Source organism: Aspergillus ibericus, assembly GCF_003184845.1.
Source record: "Aspergillus ibericus CBS 121593 unplaced genomic scaffold BO80scaffold_30, whole genome shotgun sequence".
Classification (NCBI taxonomy): domain Eukaryota; kingdom Fungi; phylum Ascomycota; class Eurotiomycetes; order Eurotiales; family Aspergillaceae; genus Aspergillus; species Aspergillus ibericus.
Window position 1 is genome coordinate 153,709 of NW_020292128.1, and position 14,785 is coordinate 168,493.

Here is a 14,785-nt window from a genome sequence, read left to right on the forward strand (position 1 = left end):
ATCCTTGTATGCTACAGCATACTCCCTACACCTCGGGATGTTAAACTAGAACCGCAACCTCAGGCACCAACCACCACCCCACCAAATCAACAAAACCCCCAACCCCACCTTTCCCACCACTCACTCAACTAGCTAAGAAACCCCTCCTCCCCTCACCACCTTCCACCCTCCCAAACACACACACCTACACCACACACCACCCAAACCAAACTAAATACCCAAAATGTCCGTCCCCAAATTCACCGAATCCCTCTCGGCCGCGCAATCCGGCGCCAAATTCACTCCCGCCGTGCAAACCGCCGCTAGCAAGATCGATGCCTCGGCTCTGTCGGCCGCCATCGAGATCGTGCTCGCCGGTGGTGACGATGCCTCGGTGGAGGGTGAGCAGGCTGTCGCTCTGAAGAGCGGGTTTGAGTTTGCTACGGAGTTGGTGAAGATGTTGGGGTCTGAGCCGGGGAGTGAGGAGAAACTTGATGTTAGTGTTATACCCCCTCCCTACTGACCTGGATGTGTTTGGTGGAAGATGGGGATGTGAGATGGGATTGGATGGGATGAGATGATATGCTAATGTGGGTATGGGTGTAGCTGTACAAGTACTTCAAGCGTGCTCGGAATGAGACGCCTGCTGAGCCGTCGTTTTATCAGATGGAGGTTTGTTTTTCTTTTCCTTCTCCCTTATCCTTACACTTCTTGTTGAAGGGGTTTGTTGGTTGTGGTGGTTGGATATGGCTGATGAGTGATGTGTATAGGCCAAGTTCAAGTACAACGCCTGGAAGAGCATTAGCCACGTCAGCCAGGCCAAGGCTCAGGCTCTCTACATCAAGCAGGTTGAGACTCTGATTGTCAAGTACGGTACTCGCGACTAGATAGATCTTGGACTGTTGGTTCACTAGATACTGGACTGGATCTGGATACATGGGTTGCGGTGATGGATGAGTTATGATATTGCATAGTCATCGATTGGTTCATCTCTCTCTCTCTCTTTCTCCCTCTGTATGTGGGTGTGTGTTGGGATGGGAGTTGTAGGCTGTAGATGGGTAGTTGGTTAACCCTCCCAGGTCTGCCCGAGCCAGTCTGGTTCGCTGTGGCTGGCTGTTGCGCACCATGGTGTATCGTCGGCCGTGTATCGTGTCAAAGGCAGGTCGTAGGGCATGCGGAATCCAATGACGGTGTCTGCATCAACGGCTGCAGCTGCGGCTGCATCGGGCATGTCTGTTCGGAAGCAGGGGGCCATTACTGTACTCTTTTCACCCCCCTTTACATCTTCATCCTGTGCACCTTCGTTGCCTGCGCCCAACAAATCCGGCCACACCACAACCCCAATCTCCCAACTACACCCCCTCACCTCCCCATTCGCATTCACGGCCGCCCCCCATGCCTGCGTCGACAGATTCGCTGATGTAACCATCGCCCAATCAATGCGGTCCATTTCCTCGTTCGCATACCGGATATACGTCTTGATATGTGGTGCCGCGCGCCGTCGACCCGCGTCTCGATCCGTAGACTCCTCGCCTGCCCACCGACACAGATACGGCCGTAGATACTGTAGTTGTTTCTGCTGCGCCGCGCTCTGCAACTTCATGTGAATGGAGCCGCCGGACGCATAACCATTCAGTGAGCGGCGGATCTCATCAGGGGTGGGGAATATGATCGAGTAGTTTGGCTTAGTCTCGTCTTTCGGAGCAAGAGACGTGAAGAAGGTCTCTTGGAGCCATTTGGGCGTTTGGCCCAGAGTGGCGACGGAGGATATCTATCCTCAGTATTAACACTAGTCTGAACAGAAAGTGTAGTGACATACCTGAGTCACAATATGCGGTCTCCCCTCCCCCTTCCCCTCTGAAGCTACAGGAACAGACCGCAAAACATCCCTCAATCCCAACCACCCCCACCGCGTCTTTCTCTCATCATACTCGCCCACCTTCAGCTTCGAAGGCACACTAGCCACTAACGCGGCTCTCACGGCCCCGAAATCGTACTTTTCGAGCTGTTCAACCAGCTTCCCTGTTTTGCTGGGACCATATGCCCGTAAATACGAAAGAAAATCTCTTTTAAACTTCCCCCCTGGTCCCATCTCCCCGTGAGGTTGGGAAGAGGTAGATGTGGATAGTGGAAGAAGGGGAGATCGCCACACAGCCTGGGTCATGTTTGTCCAGTCGCCGGGAATCATGTTTGCTGTGTGGATGACTATTCTACTTGGGTATTAGCACAGCTTCATGTAGCAAAGACAGAAAACAGGGAGAGGGGGGGTACATACTCCACCACATCATCCCACCTCACCAACACCATCATCTTGGAATGATGCGTTCCAAACGGCTCCGGCATGTATGCCACTATAGACTCGACATTGGAGTAACGCGTACATGCTTCCTTCGGTTCCTCTATATCAGCATACTATATACATGCCTCTAGTTAAGACCAAAGAAGAGGAAGAGGGACATACATCAATCCTCACCCTATTCGGCGCCTCCTTCTTCCACGACCCATGAACAACCTTTACTTTGACTAACTGCCGTACATCCTCATCGAACTGGCTCATCAGAAAATCCACATCAAAGAGGTAGTTGAATTGCCAACATTCGCGGATTAGCGGCGAGCCGAGGAGGTCGTGGAGTTGGATGGTGGAGAGGTTGTGGGTTGTGGTTTGGGGGAGGTCGCGGATGTGGGTTAGTTGGATGGGGGAGGGGACGGTCTTTTTCTTTTCATTATTTTTGGTGTTTTTGTGGTTGGAGTTGGCTTGGTGTTGTGCTTGGGGGCGAGGTGAGGTTGGATGCGGTGGTGGTGCTGTGGCGCGGGATAGGGATGGGGGTGTGATGGAGCGGTGTAGGGATGCTAGGATAGGGTGGTTATTGTCACTGTGAGTTCCTGAGGAAGGAGGATTGGAGTCGGAGTTGGATAGTTTGGTCCTTTTGGAGGGACGGTCTGAGTCCATTTTGTGGTTGGAAGAAATGAAGTGAGGTGATGCGGAAGGCGGAGGATGTCACAACAGTTGAACTGTAGCTATGTGGTTACAGTTGGCCACAACATACAATTCTATATCTTGGTATATTTTGATAATCCAATGATTCTGAATCGAACACCGCATCTAATATACATAACTATTATACACCAATCTACTATACACTAATATACACTACACACTACAATTCTACCACATGAATCGCTGCACCCTCCCCGGTTCCTGCGGCCACTCAAACCCGCAGTACAGGAAAATGTAGCCCGTCACCGCATTGATCACCAAGAACCAATACGTCTCCAGGAACAACGCCATATTCGTCGCCACCTTCGCGTTCAGCTCCTCCGCTGCATCGCGGGCCCGCTGCCGGTGCACCACCGGCGTCGGCTGCGGCGGCAGATGCAGACGCCACATCACCCACGGGATGATGAAGTATCGCGGCTCCACAAGCGGCGCCGTAATCAACGACAGCGTCGTGGCCGCCAGCCAGACAAGCACGAAGCTCACCTGCGGCGCGCCCTGGTGCTGCTTCTGCCGCTGCGCAATGTGCTCCTGAAGCCGCGCGAACGACTCGAACGGGATCGGCTCGGGCTTGGGCTCAGGCTTGGGGGCGGCCTTCTTGGTCTTGCGACGCTCGACCTTCTTCTGGTCCAGCTTCTGGCCCTCCTGTGGTACTGGGACGGGCTGGGTCTGCGGGACACGCATCAACTGAGGGACCGCGGGAACGGTCGAGAATCCAAAGGCCGAGATGACCATCCACGCGCAGAGAAAGTACACCACCACCGCGGCGTACTTGACGGCAGGGTGCGTGCGCAGCAGAATCCGGAAGACATAGAAAACATAGTGCCGGTTGTCGGCCAGCGTAAAGGGATGCACAATGGTGTTGAAATGGACCACAGCCAGCATCACCGGAAGAACCACCAGCGCCGTCAGCAGCTTCGGAAAGCCCTTTTGTTTCTTCGGGAAGCCAAAGTCGAGGAATTTAGGTAGAAGTGACTTGGGCAGAACCAGGTTGACAACCGGTGACAGTAGAAGGGGCCAGGAAAAGAACACAAAGTAGGGCCAGATGTAGAGCATCTGAGGCAGATGCAGGCCGGCCGTGTGGAACTCCTTGTGTCCTGCAGTTGTCAGTTTAGCACTCCACTCAAATAGACAGTCAACCTACCCAGCACCACACCATCATTCCACAGCACGAACCCACCAAACCCAGCCAGTATAATCAGATACGGAACAGCCGAGCTGACCACCGAGCCCAGGTTGTTCACCGCAACCAGCACCAACGAAACAGCCGTCTTGAAGTAGTCTATTCCAGTCAGCATCATCCACAACCAAGAGCAAGACACTAACCTGCAATTGTCGCCTCCGACACAAACGGATCATACAACTCATTCATCCACCCCGCCTTCGCAACATCCGCAAAGCCCGACGACTCGCATCTTTTCGACGACAGCCGCAACCGCCGCACGACCTGCAACCCGCCGAGGAAGATAGCCACCCAGAAGATATTAGTCTGTCGGAAAGCCAACGCCACCAATCCCAGCACAATAAATACCAGCGTCTGCAGCGGAGCAAACGCACCCTGCGACCGCTTCAAGTCCCAGTTGTATGCCTCAATGACCACCAGCAGCGCCAGGATATCGGTATAGTACAGCCCAGAGAAAAAGAACAGCGGCGGGAAGAGACAGATATTCAACACGGTATGGCTCAGCCATGCGCCGGACGGACGAGTGTTGCGTGTCCGGCGCAGCCGATCCAACAGGGTCTGCAGTCGCAACGGCAGCGCCACGGCAGTGGCGGCCACGTTGGTCGCACGCAGAGCATCCGGGGTCAGCTCCGTGGGGGAACCGCGCAGGAAGAGCGCAACCGCACACAGCACATAGGACCAGAGATACAATCCCGGAGGAGTGGTGATCTTGGGATCCCAATGCGTCCATTTATGAGCCCAGTAGGCCTGAGCCTGGGGGACATGAAAGGCCTCGTCCAGATACGGTTCGGGAACAACGGTATTGATCTTCGCCATCCACAGAGGGATCAGCAGGAGAACAAAGGGGATCGCGTAGCGGGCAGCCAGGGCCACGCCCGACTTGGGTTGCGCGTTCATGGTCTGTCAGATTGGGGATTGAATCATGCTTGACCGAGCTGAATGCCACTCCGCAGTTCCTCCGTAAACTAAAGACCGTCGACGCATATGCAAACCAACCAAACACGCCGCATTGGGCAATACGCATCGCGATCGATTTTCAATTAAACGCTGCAACTCCTTCCTTCCTCCAGCAAACAAACTCCAGAGCATGGGATACGCCCATTCAATTGAGCCGACACGTCCCTGACCCCCTTCTACCGCACCAATACGCCCACCCGCGCCGTGAGGGTCAATGGCCTTTCCCCTCCCGCGGGGCATCACGCCCCCGGAGATCTCTTTCCTGGCCGAGATGGAGATGGTCACCATTCTACCTCGTCAGCGGCTCGAAGGCCTTGAGCTCCTAGGAGTATGCCCACTCCCTCCTAACCAACCCAATTTCCACCACCACCACCACCACCATACTAACAAGCAACCAGGGCCCCGTCGAACCCCTTCTCCCACCCCGACGCGCCTCCCTCCCCCTCTGGCTCGCCCTCCTCCTCAAACGCCAACGCCGCGCCAACATCCTCCCCCCGCCCTGGCTACACCCCGAATCCCTCGAACTGATCCTCGAAATCGAGACCAAAGACGACGACTACCAGCACGTCTTCTCCCCGCCCCCGCCCCTCCCAGGCCAACCCACCCCGCGAGACCGTCGTCCACCCACCATCAGATCCCAGTACACGCCCTCAGGGGAGAAATACCACCCCGCACCTCCCTTCCTACCCGAAAACACAACCCGCGATCATATCCCGCCCGGGGAGCCGCCGGCCCTACCGTTCCATTGGCTGGAGGTGGGGACGATGTTGCTGGAAGCGGCGAGTGATGATCTGGTGGAGCCGGATCAGACGAGACGGTTGTTGAAGGAGTTGAGGGAAGTGAGGATGGCGAAGATTCGGTCGGGCGTGGATGTGCTGGATGCGGCGGCGATGGGGGGTGGGGGGGTGGCGTTGACGGGGGTTGGGGCGATGGAGTTGGGGGAGGGAAGGAGGTTTATTGCTGGGGTGGTGGATGGACTTAGGTATGTTCGATTCTTTCAGAGAATGGTATGTGGTGTGATGCTAATGATGGTAGACGGATTGGAGCGTCAAAGGAACAGGCTCGGCGGGAGGAAATGGCTGAGGGCATGGCCAATGGAGGGTATGATGGCACGCAGGACTATGAGGATGATGAAATGGAGTTTTAGATCGATATCAGAAGCTTTCGCGTTGTTTGTTGTTTCAGGACGGAGTTCTCGGACGGATATATTGACATGCGCATACATGATCGTTCAGATGTATATACCCTATATCAGTGATGGATTGTTGGCAGTAAAGGTCATTCTAGAGGTAGTCCATTCATTCCACCTATCAAACACCATCCGCATGCGACGCTTTGCTTAAACAGAGAGGAGATGAAGAAAGAAGATACAGCAATGGGGACCCTTGTGACAATCTCCAAGGAAACAACAAAACAACAAAACAAGAAACGCAAGAAGTGCCATCGATTGGATCCTACACATGCCAACGCCGACGACAAGAGGTATATAACATCTCCCGCAAAGAAAACCGAAGGAGAGAAAAGGGATCCAAACTGAATACAGAACGAAAAGAACGGTCGTCAGCACCCTGGGACGAGCCCTGAACCCAACCAGCATGCAACTAAGCGACGGTTTGATCCTTCTGCATCATCTTTCTGCGCGCCGCCAGAATCATCTCGTCCCTCCGCTTCTGCAGCAAGCGCTGGCGCTCCTCCTTGCTCTGCGACCAGCCCGTCGAGGGGGCCTGCGGCTCGGCGGCGTTCTCGGCATCGATCTTGGCGCGGAGGTTGTAGCGAGAGATCAGGTCCTGGCCGTCAGCCTTGGAGGTCGTGTGGCTGGGCGCGGATTGCACCGGAGCTGTTGGGGGAATGGCGATCTGGGGTTGGAAGGACGGGGGCGGCTATGTTGTCATTTCGTTAGTTGATGACTTCCGTGCGGGGCGCGAGAAGGGAAGAGGGGAAGGATAGACAAGACGCGCAGAAGGGACCAAAGTATCACAAAAGCAAAGAATCATGAAGGAAGAGCACTCACCACTTCCAACCCCCGACCAGTCAGGATTCTCTCCGTCGTCGCCGCAACATTCCCCCCGTTGCGCTGCAGATCCCACATAATCTCGCGGGCGCTGAGCTGAGGGAACATCTGGGAGATCTGCTCTACCTGAGCTGGGTCGACGACGCCGCGCGCACGACTGCGCCCGCTTCCGGAGCTGGGTTCATCGCGGCCGAGGAACCAGCGGAGCACGAAGAACGACACCACGGCGAGGGTGAGGAGAGAGGGGATATTCAGGGACGGCTCTTCGTCGGGCATTGTGACGGTGTTGGATTAACGGGCGGAGGTGACGAGTAGATGACGCGAGTCGATCGGATGAAGAGTCGCGACTGGGATAGGATGGTGGAGTGAACGAGAGGCTAGCTGGAAGACCAGACTGCGCGTTGGTTGAATGGAGGGTGAATATGATGGGGATGCCGCGGCAGATTGGGGGAAGCGGCGAGGTGGCGGTGGGACAATCGGAACGGGGCGGGCACGTTGTCCGGTCGGGTCTCGGGGCAGTTTGGCCAGGGGATTCAATGCAAAAAGCAACCATGCCCTGGGAAAAGGGATCGAGGCGACCAACGCCCTTTTATACTCTCTACGGAATACGATGTATCGGATCTTCGCGCCATCATTAACATATCTCATAAGATAAACCGGTAGAATCCCGCATCATATACATCATCCGAAACACCGAGCCAACCATGGCGTCATATAGCTCCTGTCCCAGCCAACCAAGACCCCAACGCACCAGAACAATATGGACAAACGAAGAATAAACCACACATCTACTTCATATCGGCAGGGGTTAACGCCTGGACTACACTCGTTCCCTCACTGAACCGCGTCCGGAAGATGCGGTTGGCGTTCTGGAACATGCCGTCCTTCAGCGACACAATAATGAACTGCGATCCCTTGAATCGCGTCTTGATCAACCGACCAATATTCTGCGTATGGGACAGATCCAGCGCAGCGTCGACCTCGTCCAGAATGTACATCGGGGCCGGCTTGAATTGCAACAGCGCCATGATCAGCGAAAGCGCAATGAGAGACCTGCACACGTTAGTCTTATACCTTAAGAGAATATCGAGGAACGTACCGTTGTCCACCACTCAGCTCGGTCAAGCTCTGCTTCCAGACCTTGCCCAGGGACACCTTGACTTCCAGACCTTCGGTGATATCCTTGCCCTCGGGGGGTTCCAGCTTGGCAAAACTGCCAGGAAGGAGATCGGCGAAGATTTGTCCAAAGTCAGCAGTGACCTTGGTCCACGTCTTGTGAAGAGCCTCCTTCTTGTACTCGTTCAAGTTGATGATGGTCTCTTCGATCTTGCTCTTGTCGCGGATGACGGTCTTCATCATGTTCTTCAACGCCGCCTCCTTCTTCTCGACGCTGTCGATCATGTTCATGACCTTCGGGTTGATCTTCTTCTTCATGCCCTGGAACCGCTCGGTCAGGTTGCGCAGAGTTGACTTGCACTCGGCGATGTTCTGATTCTTGAAATCATAAGCCGTGTTGGATCGTCCGAAGTTGTCCTTCTCGTCGGCGATCCACTCATGCTCCTCCTCCATGTGGGCCACCGTCTGCGCCGCGGCGTGTTGGTCTTTCTGCAGTTTGTCGAGCTGGTGGCCCAGCTTCTGGATCTCCAGACCCTCTTCCGTGACCTGGGAGCTCTTGGACTGCTTCGTCTGCTCGAGTTCACGCAGCTCGTCATCGAAGCCGGTCAGCTTGGCCCTTTCATCTTCAAGATGAGCCTGGGCAATGTCATGGGCGTCCTATGGCTGTTAGCACCATCACTAGGATCTAGTCAGTTTCTCATACCTTAATCCGGGCTTGTTCTCTCTTCAGAGACTGGATCTCCTCCATCTGGGCCTTAAGGGTGTTCTCAGTCTCGGCGCTCTGCTCCTCGGCCGCTGACAGATCGCCGCCGACCTGCTCCAGCTCCAACCGGGAATTCTGAAGCTCCTTCTGCAGGGACTTCACCGAATTGGAGTTCTTGGCCAGACTCTTCTTGAGAGAGTCCAACGAAGCCTGCAATTCGGCGAGTTTGCTGTCCTTGTTATCATTGAACTCACTCATATCCTTCTCGATCCGTTTGATATCCTTGGATGCCTCACTCTGGCGAGTCTTTGCGTCGGAAATGTCTTTCTTCAGCTGCTCGATGTTCGCTTTCATCTCTTCAACGGCGTGAATGATCTAATCCGTAAGCTTGGGCTAAAAAGATAATCAGGTGAAACATACCGAGGAGGACGAGTTGCTGCTGATTTGCTCCTCCGTGAGTTTAATCTCGTGAGTCTTAAGGTCCAGCTCCTGCTTGATGGTACGCGCGGCATCGAGCTTCTTCTTCTCCTTCCGCATTGTATCCTCCACTGTAGCCAGCTGTCGCTCCTTGCTTCGGATCTCCCTTGTGATTTCGTTGAACTTCTGCAGAGTAACGAGCACACCACTCGAGTTGGGAGCACTACCTCCAGACAGGGTACCGGACGGGTCGTAGACATCGCCCTCGAGCGTTACACTCTTGATCCGAACAGCGGGGTCGAAAGTGACCCGCTTGGCTGTGTCGGCATCATTGCAGATCAAGGTGTTGCCGAACACGTAGTTCATGGCCGCCGTGACTTCTTCATCGTATCCGATGAGCGACAAGGCAAGGTCGACCTTTCCGGGCGCAATCTTCTGCGCCGCTCCAATCTTCTCCGCCGACGCAACAAAGGACGAGATCTTATTCAGAGGGATGATGGTCACCCGCTTTTTCAGTCGTCCATTCTGGAGCAGCTGCGTACCGGTTTCGGCACTGTCGACAACAACGTTGTACAAACGACCACCCGCACAGATTTCGAGGGCCGTGGCCGCTTGGAGCTTCTCTTTATCGAGGCTAAACAGCTGAGCAACCAGACCCTTGACCTTTGACCGATCGAAATGGGGATGGGGATCGGTGTAGTTGAAGTCAACATTGGCGACCTTTCTTTGAAGCCCGTCAGCCCTCTGGCGCAACTCACGGATCTCCTTCTGAAGTTCCGTCTGCTGCTGGTAGAGCTGTTCCTCGCGGCCAGGCTCAAATCCCAGCCTGGTCAGCTCCGATTCGAGTTTCTTGGCCTGGGACTTCAAGCCCTCCAATTCTTTCAGAAGGCCAGAGTTCTGTTCCTTTGCCTTCTTTGCCCGAGGTTCCTCTTCCTTGATTCTCTTCTCCAGGTTAGCAATCTTGAGCTTCGCCTGTTCTTGTTCGGTGGCGGCTGTGCTAGCCCGGTTACGAGCGTCCTGAAGCTGGCCTTGGTAGCCGCTTTCCTGACCTTCTTTCGAAGCGACACCAGTCTGCAGGGTCTGGAGCAATTCCTCCTTTTGCTCCACCTCGGCCGTCTGAGCGTCGAGCTCTGCTTTCGCGGCATCGTACTGCGCCTGGAGCTTATCATAGATCTTCTTCTTCTCCTTGAGAACCTTTTCCAAGTCGCTCACTGTCCTCTGGACCTCGGTTTTCTTCTCCTTTTCTTCGGCGATGCTAGCGTTCTTCAGGTCGAAAACGGTCGTCAATCGAACAAGTTCATGCGAGTGGGACTTGACCTCGTCCTCGAGGGCCTGGAATTTGCCTCCCTTTCGTAGTTCCTTATCACGAGCGGCTCGGACCCGCTTCACATCCTCTTCGAGGTGAGCGATTTCGCTCTTAAGCTTGGCCGCATTGTCCTCCAGCGCTTGTACCCTTTGTCTCTTGGTCTCGCATTCTTCACCCGTGGCCCGTAGCCGCTCATTGCCTCGGAGATAGTCGTGCGCCACCACCAGTCGAGTCAAACGCTCCAAGTCATTCTGGGTCTGCTGGAAATCGAGGAACGCGCGCTTTTCAGACCGAAGCTTTTCCAGCTTGGGCTCGATTTCTTCCTTGAGCAGTTCCTCGATTTCACGCAGCTTCAGCTCCTTCTTACTCATGGTCTTCACAGCCTTTTCCCTCCTGTCCTCGAACATTCGTGTACCGGCCGCTTCCTCGATCATCGACAAAATCTCGACGGGCTTCATGTTCAAAACCTTCGTAATCCGACCTTGCATAATCAAGAAATTGGGGTTGTTGATATTCAGCTGCACACTCTGGAACAAATTCTGCACTGTCTGTTGCTGCGCACGGTGGCCGTTGATCAGGTATTTGCTCGTGCCGCCGAGGACGATTTGCCGGGTCACCGAAATGGTCGCATACTCTTCGAAGCCGATGGGCGATTTGGCTGTGTCGCGGTTATCGAAGACGATGGTCACACTGGCCTTGGTCACACCGGCTTGACCACGCTTGTAGATGAGATCCTGGAGGTTTTGCGCACGAACGGTGGACATGTTCGTGATACCGAGGACGAAACAGATGGCATCGAGAATGTTGGATTTACCACTGCCGTTGAGGCCAGTGATGGAGTTGAAGGATTCGTCCCTACAAACAAAGCAAGTCAGTCGCTGGCAAAGAAGTCGCCATCTCAATCTCCGCATACCATCCTGAGATCACCGTACGCACGGCGTACGATTTAAAGCCCTGGTCCATGTCAACAATCACTCATTCCAGGCACCCAGTGAGCACAACGTACGTCAATGATAATCTCCGTAATCCTCATAATTGCGACTCTGATCCAGCCCCATGAACTAGAAGATCAGGTGCATAGGCGATGGGATCGGGAGGTTGGCTGCCGAATGTTAACGTGTGGGGAGTGTTTTTGCGGGCGGTGTTTTGCCGTCGGGTGCCATCTGTTTACGGTTTGCTCTTTCGGGCTTGGTGCACGCTATCGGATAATGTAATCATGGAGGGGCTACACGTGATAGAGACAGGGCCCGCACGTCACCATACAGTGTAATAAGTCTCGGAAATATTCCAGCTCAGTGGCCAGAATAGTATGGGAATTATGATGTTTTCTGCCGACCTGTAGATCATGGTATCATCCGTACTGATAATAGTAGGGTTACGTACAGAAGCAGGCGGAGTTCCTCATTACGGATCTGTACTCTCTTAGAAGACTCATTCACAGGCCTGTTGACATAACACACGTGGCATGGCTTTCTTTCTTTGGTCATATTCTCTTTGTCCTATGACTTGGATTCAGTTAAGTTGTTTAATATGACTCCCCCTCACGCTACATACCTTTTGAGTCTTTGTCGTTGAATAGCCCTGTCTCTCGATCTCCATTACTTTTCTTTCAAACACGAACGTCCTGGAATTCCAGCGATTATATACTCCCGGTCTATGTGACTGGGTAATTGTGGTGATACCGAGAAGCTTTTGTGCCGGAGACCGCAGTTATGAGCTAAAAGCCTCCAGGTGCAACAGACAGTATCCTGAAGGCTATTTTCAGACTTTAGCCGTGGGAGAAGATCGAGCAACCAAGAGGGGGAGGGAGAGAATGGAAAGAAAACCGAAGCTCTTGGACTCTAGGGCGTGCTTTGAGGCCTTGGTGCAATGCCATATGCGCTACAGCCGTCTCAATGCTACACCAGTAGAAATACCCCAGGAAACCGAGGTCCAAGGGGCAATGGCAGAAACCACTGGCGATCTCTCCGAGCTTATTATTGCCATGAAATTCTCTCTTGAGGCAGCTAGGACTCTCTCCCTTGAGGAGTTCAGTCAGTTGCTTGTGTTCTTAGGAGACCCTCGAGCCGGCTCAAAATATCCCCAGGGACTATTGCAAGCCAAGCTTACACAGAGGCTCCAGGAATTCTACTTGATAGAACAACAAATGTCTGGTCTGCCTTCTAATGAGCTCTCTATCCCGGGGGGCCCTGTCGATGCGGATTTGGGAATTGCCCTGCATTTGGCGACGGGACGAGATATATCTAGAGATTTTTGGGACCCAAGAAGCGCCTCTATTAGTCTACTTCAAGAGAAAGGCATGAGTGATCGGTTTACATTTGGGTATGACTGGCACTGGAGGGCAGAGGAAGCATATCTTGACAGAAGCGATTGCCCTGTGCGAAAGTGGCCGAGGCATCTTAGGGAACTTCACGATCAGATGTCGGCTGATATCCTTGGGATGCTATCGCTCCCATTCTTGATTACAGGCTCGGCATGCACGAGGACGAACCTAAGCAAAACCCTTAAAGAAACAAACAAACGCCTAGAGATCCCAATATCACTACATACTACACTGAAATTCGACCTCGATTTCCGAAACAACTCCTTACGCCGGATGATTGCTCATGTCTACCACCCATCCTCTGGGTTCACTGCCAAGATATCAATGAGGGAAAGCATGGCTTCCCAAATTGATGCAGGCCTCAACTTCTTTCTCTGGCTAACAGGAAGAAGCTATGATGCAAATTCTTTTCGTCGCACGTACTCCCAGGCTGGCCCTTGCAGGAAAAAGTCCGCACCACTCGCGGAGATGTACTCATACATAAGAAAAGAACGTGAAGAGCAAAGAAATCTAAAGCTGTCAGAATACAGCCCTTCATTTCTCGGTTGGGTAGGCAGGTATCTATTTCAGGACCCGGTTACTATCCTTTTGTGCGGAAACTCTGTCGCCGTTGCAGCGCTTTGGAAAATTCGAACGAAAATGAGTATCTCTCGTCAGAGGCATATCTTAAGAGCAAGAACACAAAAAGAGCTTGAACGAGAACAAGAGAGTGGAAATATTTCAGAAGGCTTTCGCTCCAATCAAGGACAATGTTTGTTTCATGGAAAAGCCGTCGTCGTGCTCAAGAGTGGTTACGTCAAACTTGCTGCACCAGCGCACGATTTTAGATTACATTTCCGCATGGCCGCTAGAGAAGCGAGGAGGATTCTAGCTTTGCAGAAGGAGACAAAAATTTACTTTTTTCCCTATGAGGTTGTCCTACGTGTGGACAATAGCACAGTGTACCGAAAGCCAATCGAACGATTGTTGGCGTCTGTGCACGGTGAGGAATGGCTTGTCCAGATTGTCAGCGAATTAAAAGTCATTCAAGGAGGGTTGGCTAAAGAAACAGGCTCTGGGCAGGTCATTCCAGAGGCTAGGCTTGCTGTGATCCCCCACGATAATCGTCTTGGTAACAGTTGGAGGAATGGTGAACTACAGAGAAAACTATCCATCGGCAGTATTTTCCCATGCACGGAGATAAGTAACTCGGCAAAGGTGGGACGGGTCTATTTTAAAGGACTGCAACTGTATGTTCCTCAAAAAGCCGACTTCAACACCGTCTTTGTCCAGTGTGATCTAGTACCCGAAGGGTTTCGGCACCCCAACGCTTGTCCTGCTGAATCCGATACGAATGACCCAGCGAATCGCCTTGGTATCAGGGTATGTTATAAGGTCAGGGGTTCAAGTGAGCGGAGTGAATTCTGGGCAACCATGGATGGAGAGTGCAACACCAAGATATTGAACTCACTGGTTGATTTTTTAGATGGTAGGAGTGAGGAATGGACCGAGAAGCAACCTCGTCGGTTTTTGCCAAGGAACATCCTCAAGGGAAGAAGGAAGATATCCTATACAAGCTAGGATCGCTGTCTTGCCATGCTTTTGCTTCTTGTCCTAATTTGCACCCTTCACTCGGACGGAGGGCTTTCGGGTCAACATAAAGTTCTCCAAGTGACTGTAAGCATATGACATCGATATTGGAGAAAAGCAGTAGCTATAACATGGGGCCACGTGAATTGCGAATGAACTTCATAGATTCTTTGGAAGCGAATGCTGGGAAAAAAAAAGAAGGGGAAACGTATCTAGTTGCTTTATT

General features: G+C 53.1%; 6 protein-coding genes across 6 annotated transcripts; 3 read left to right on the top strand and 3 right to left on the bottom strand.

Annotated features, from left to right (window-relative positions):
- The first annotated feature begins 165 nt into the window (after positions 1-165).
- On the top strand, positions 166-1,178 carry BO80DRAFT_426701 (acyl-CoA binding protein). Its single transcript, XM_025719834.1, has 3 exons — positions 166-475; positions 586-651; positions 750-1,178. The coding sequence occupies exons 1-3, from the start codon at positions 224-226 to the stop codon at positions 864-866; spliced, it is 435 nt and encodes a 144-aa protein (XP_025573492.1). The 5' UTR covers positions 166-223; the 3' UTR covers positions 867-1,178.
- BO80DRAFT_494991 (phospholipase D/nuclease) lies at positions 889-5,083 on the bottom strand. The gene is made up of 7 exons (XM_025723916.1): positions 4,301-5,083; positions 4,119-4,256; positions 3,150-4,071; positions 2,508-2,903; positions 2,361-2,378; positions 1,799-2,189; positions 889-1,750 (listed from the first exon to the last, which is right to left on the bottom strand). Exons 1-7 carry the CDS (start codon positions 5,052-5,054, stop codon positions 1,046-1,048), a joined length of 3,324 nt encoding a protein of 1,107 aa, XP_025573493.1. The 5' UTR covers positions 5,055-5,083; the 3' UTR covers positions 889-1,045.
- A 47-nt stretch (positions 5,084-5,130) lies between these two features.
- psf2 (DNA replication protein PSF2) lies at positions 5,131-6,405 on the top strand. Its single transcript, XM_025717943.1, has 3 exons — positions 5,131-5,442; positions 5,513-6,096; positions 6,150-6,405. The coding sequence occupies exons 1-3, from the start codon at positions 5,329-5,331 to the stop codon at positions 6,259-6,261; spliced, it is 810 nt and encodes a 269-aa protein (XP_025573494.1). The 5' UTR covers positions 5,131-5,328; the 3' UTR covers positions 6,262-6,405.
- On the bottom strand, positions 6,290-7,582 carry BO80DRAFT_410853 (CUE domain-containing protein). The gene is made up of 2 exons (XM_025717944.1): positions 7,126-7,582; positions 6,290-6,994 (listed from the first exon to the last, which is right to left on the bottom strand). Exons 1-2 carry the CDS (start codon positions 7,399-7,401, stop codon positions 6,716-6,718), a joined length of 555 nt encoding a protein of 184 aa, XP_025573495.1. The 5' UTR covers positions 7,402-7,582; the 3' UTR covers positions 6,290-6,715.
- Positions 7,583-7,753: 171 nt separating this feature from the next.
- BO80DRAFT_494994 (condensin subunit SMC2) lies at positions 7,754-11,814 on the bottom strand. The gene is made up of 6 exons (XM_025723917.1): positions 11,674-11,814; positions 11,581-11,621; positions 9,365-11,522; positions 8,945-9,319; positions 8,225-8,898; positions 7,754-8,178 (listed from the first exon to the last, which is right to left on the bottom strand). The coding sequence occupies exons 1-6, from the start codon at positions 11,698-11,700 to the stop codon at positions 7,914-7,916; spliced, it is 3,540 nt and encodes a 1,179-aa protein (XP_025573496.1). The 5' UTR covers positions 11,701-11,814; the 3' UTR covers positions 7,754-7,913.
- Positions 11,815-12,480: 666 nt separating this feature from the next.
- On the top strand, positions 12,481-14,659 carry BO80DRAFT_478634 (uncharacterized protein; the record flags this gene model as incomplete). Its single annotated transcript, XM_025723286.1, has 1 exon — positions 12,481-14,659. One exon carries the CDS (start codon positions 12,481-12,483, stop codon positions 14,548-14,550), a length of 2,070 nt encoding a protein of 689 aa, XP_025573497.1. The 3' UTR covers positions 14,551-14,659.
- Positions 14,660-14,785: the final 126 nt, after the last annotated feature.

Coding starts and splice junctions, on each gene's coding strand:
- BO80DRAFT_426701 (XM_025719834.1), top strand. CDS start 224: ATGTCCGTCCCCAAATTCACCGAATCCCTCTCGGCCGCGCAATCCGGC. Junction 476..585: donor GGAGTGAGGAGAAACTTGAT/GTTAGTGTTATA, acceptor GTATGGGTGTAG/CTGTACAAGTACTTCAAGCG. Junction 652..749: donor CGTCGTTTTATCAGATGGAG/GTTTGTTTTTCT, acceptor TGATGTGTATAG/GCCAAGTTCAAGTACAACGC.
- BO80DRAFT_494991 (XM_025723916.1), bottom strand. CDS start 5,054: ATGAACGCGCAACCCAAGTCGGGCGTGGCCCTGGCTGCCCGCTACGCG. Junction 4,257..4,300: donor GTCGGAGGCGACAATTGCAG/GTTAGTGTCTTG, acceptor TGACTGGAATAG/ACTACTTCAAGACGGCTGTT. Junction 2,904..3,149: donor AGGGTGCAGCGATTCATGTG/GTAGAATTGTAG, acceptor TCCCTCCAAAAG/GACCAAACTATCCAACTCCG.
- psf2 (XM_025717943.1), top strand. CDS start 5,329: ATGGCCTTTCCCCTCCCGCGGGGCATCACGCCCCCGGAGATCTCTTTC. Junction 5,443..5,512: donor AAGGCCTTGAGCTCCTAGGA/GTATGCCCACTC, acceptor ACAAGCAACCAG/GGCCCCGTCGAACCCCTTCT. Junction 6,097..6,149: donor GGGGTGGTGGATGGACTTAG/GTATGTTCGATT, acceptor TAATGATGGTAG/ACGGATTGGAGCGTCAAAGG.
- BO80DRAFT_410853 (XM_025717944.1), bottom strand. CDS start 7,401: ATGCCCGACGAAGAGCCGTCCCTGAATATCCCCTCTCTCCTCACCCTC. Junction 6,995..7,125: donor CTGGTCGGGGGTTGGAAGTG/GTGAGTGCTCTT, acceptor ATGACAACATAG/CCGCCCCCGTCCTTCCAACC.
- BO80DRAFT_494994 (XM_025723917.1), bottom strand. CDS start 11,700: ATGAGGATTACGGAGATTATCATTGAC. Junction 11,622..11,673: donor TTACGGAGATTATCATTGAC/GTACGTTGTGCT, acceptor GACATGGACCAG/GGCTTTAAATCGTACGCCGT. Junction 8,899..8,944: donor GAGAACAAGCCCGGATTAAG/GTATGAGAAACT, acceptor TAACAGCCATAG/GACGCCCATGACATTGCCCA.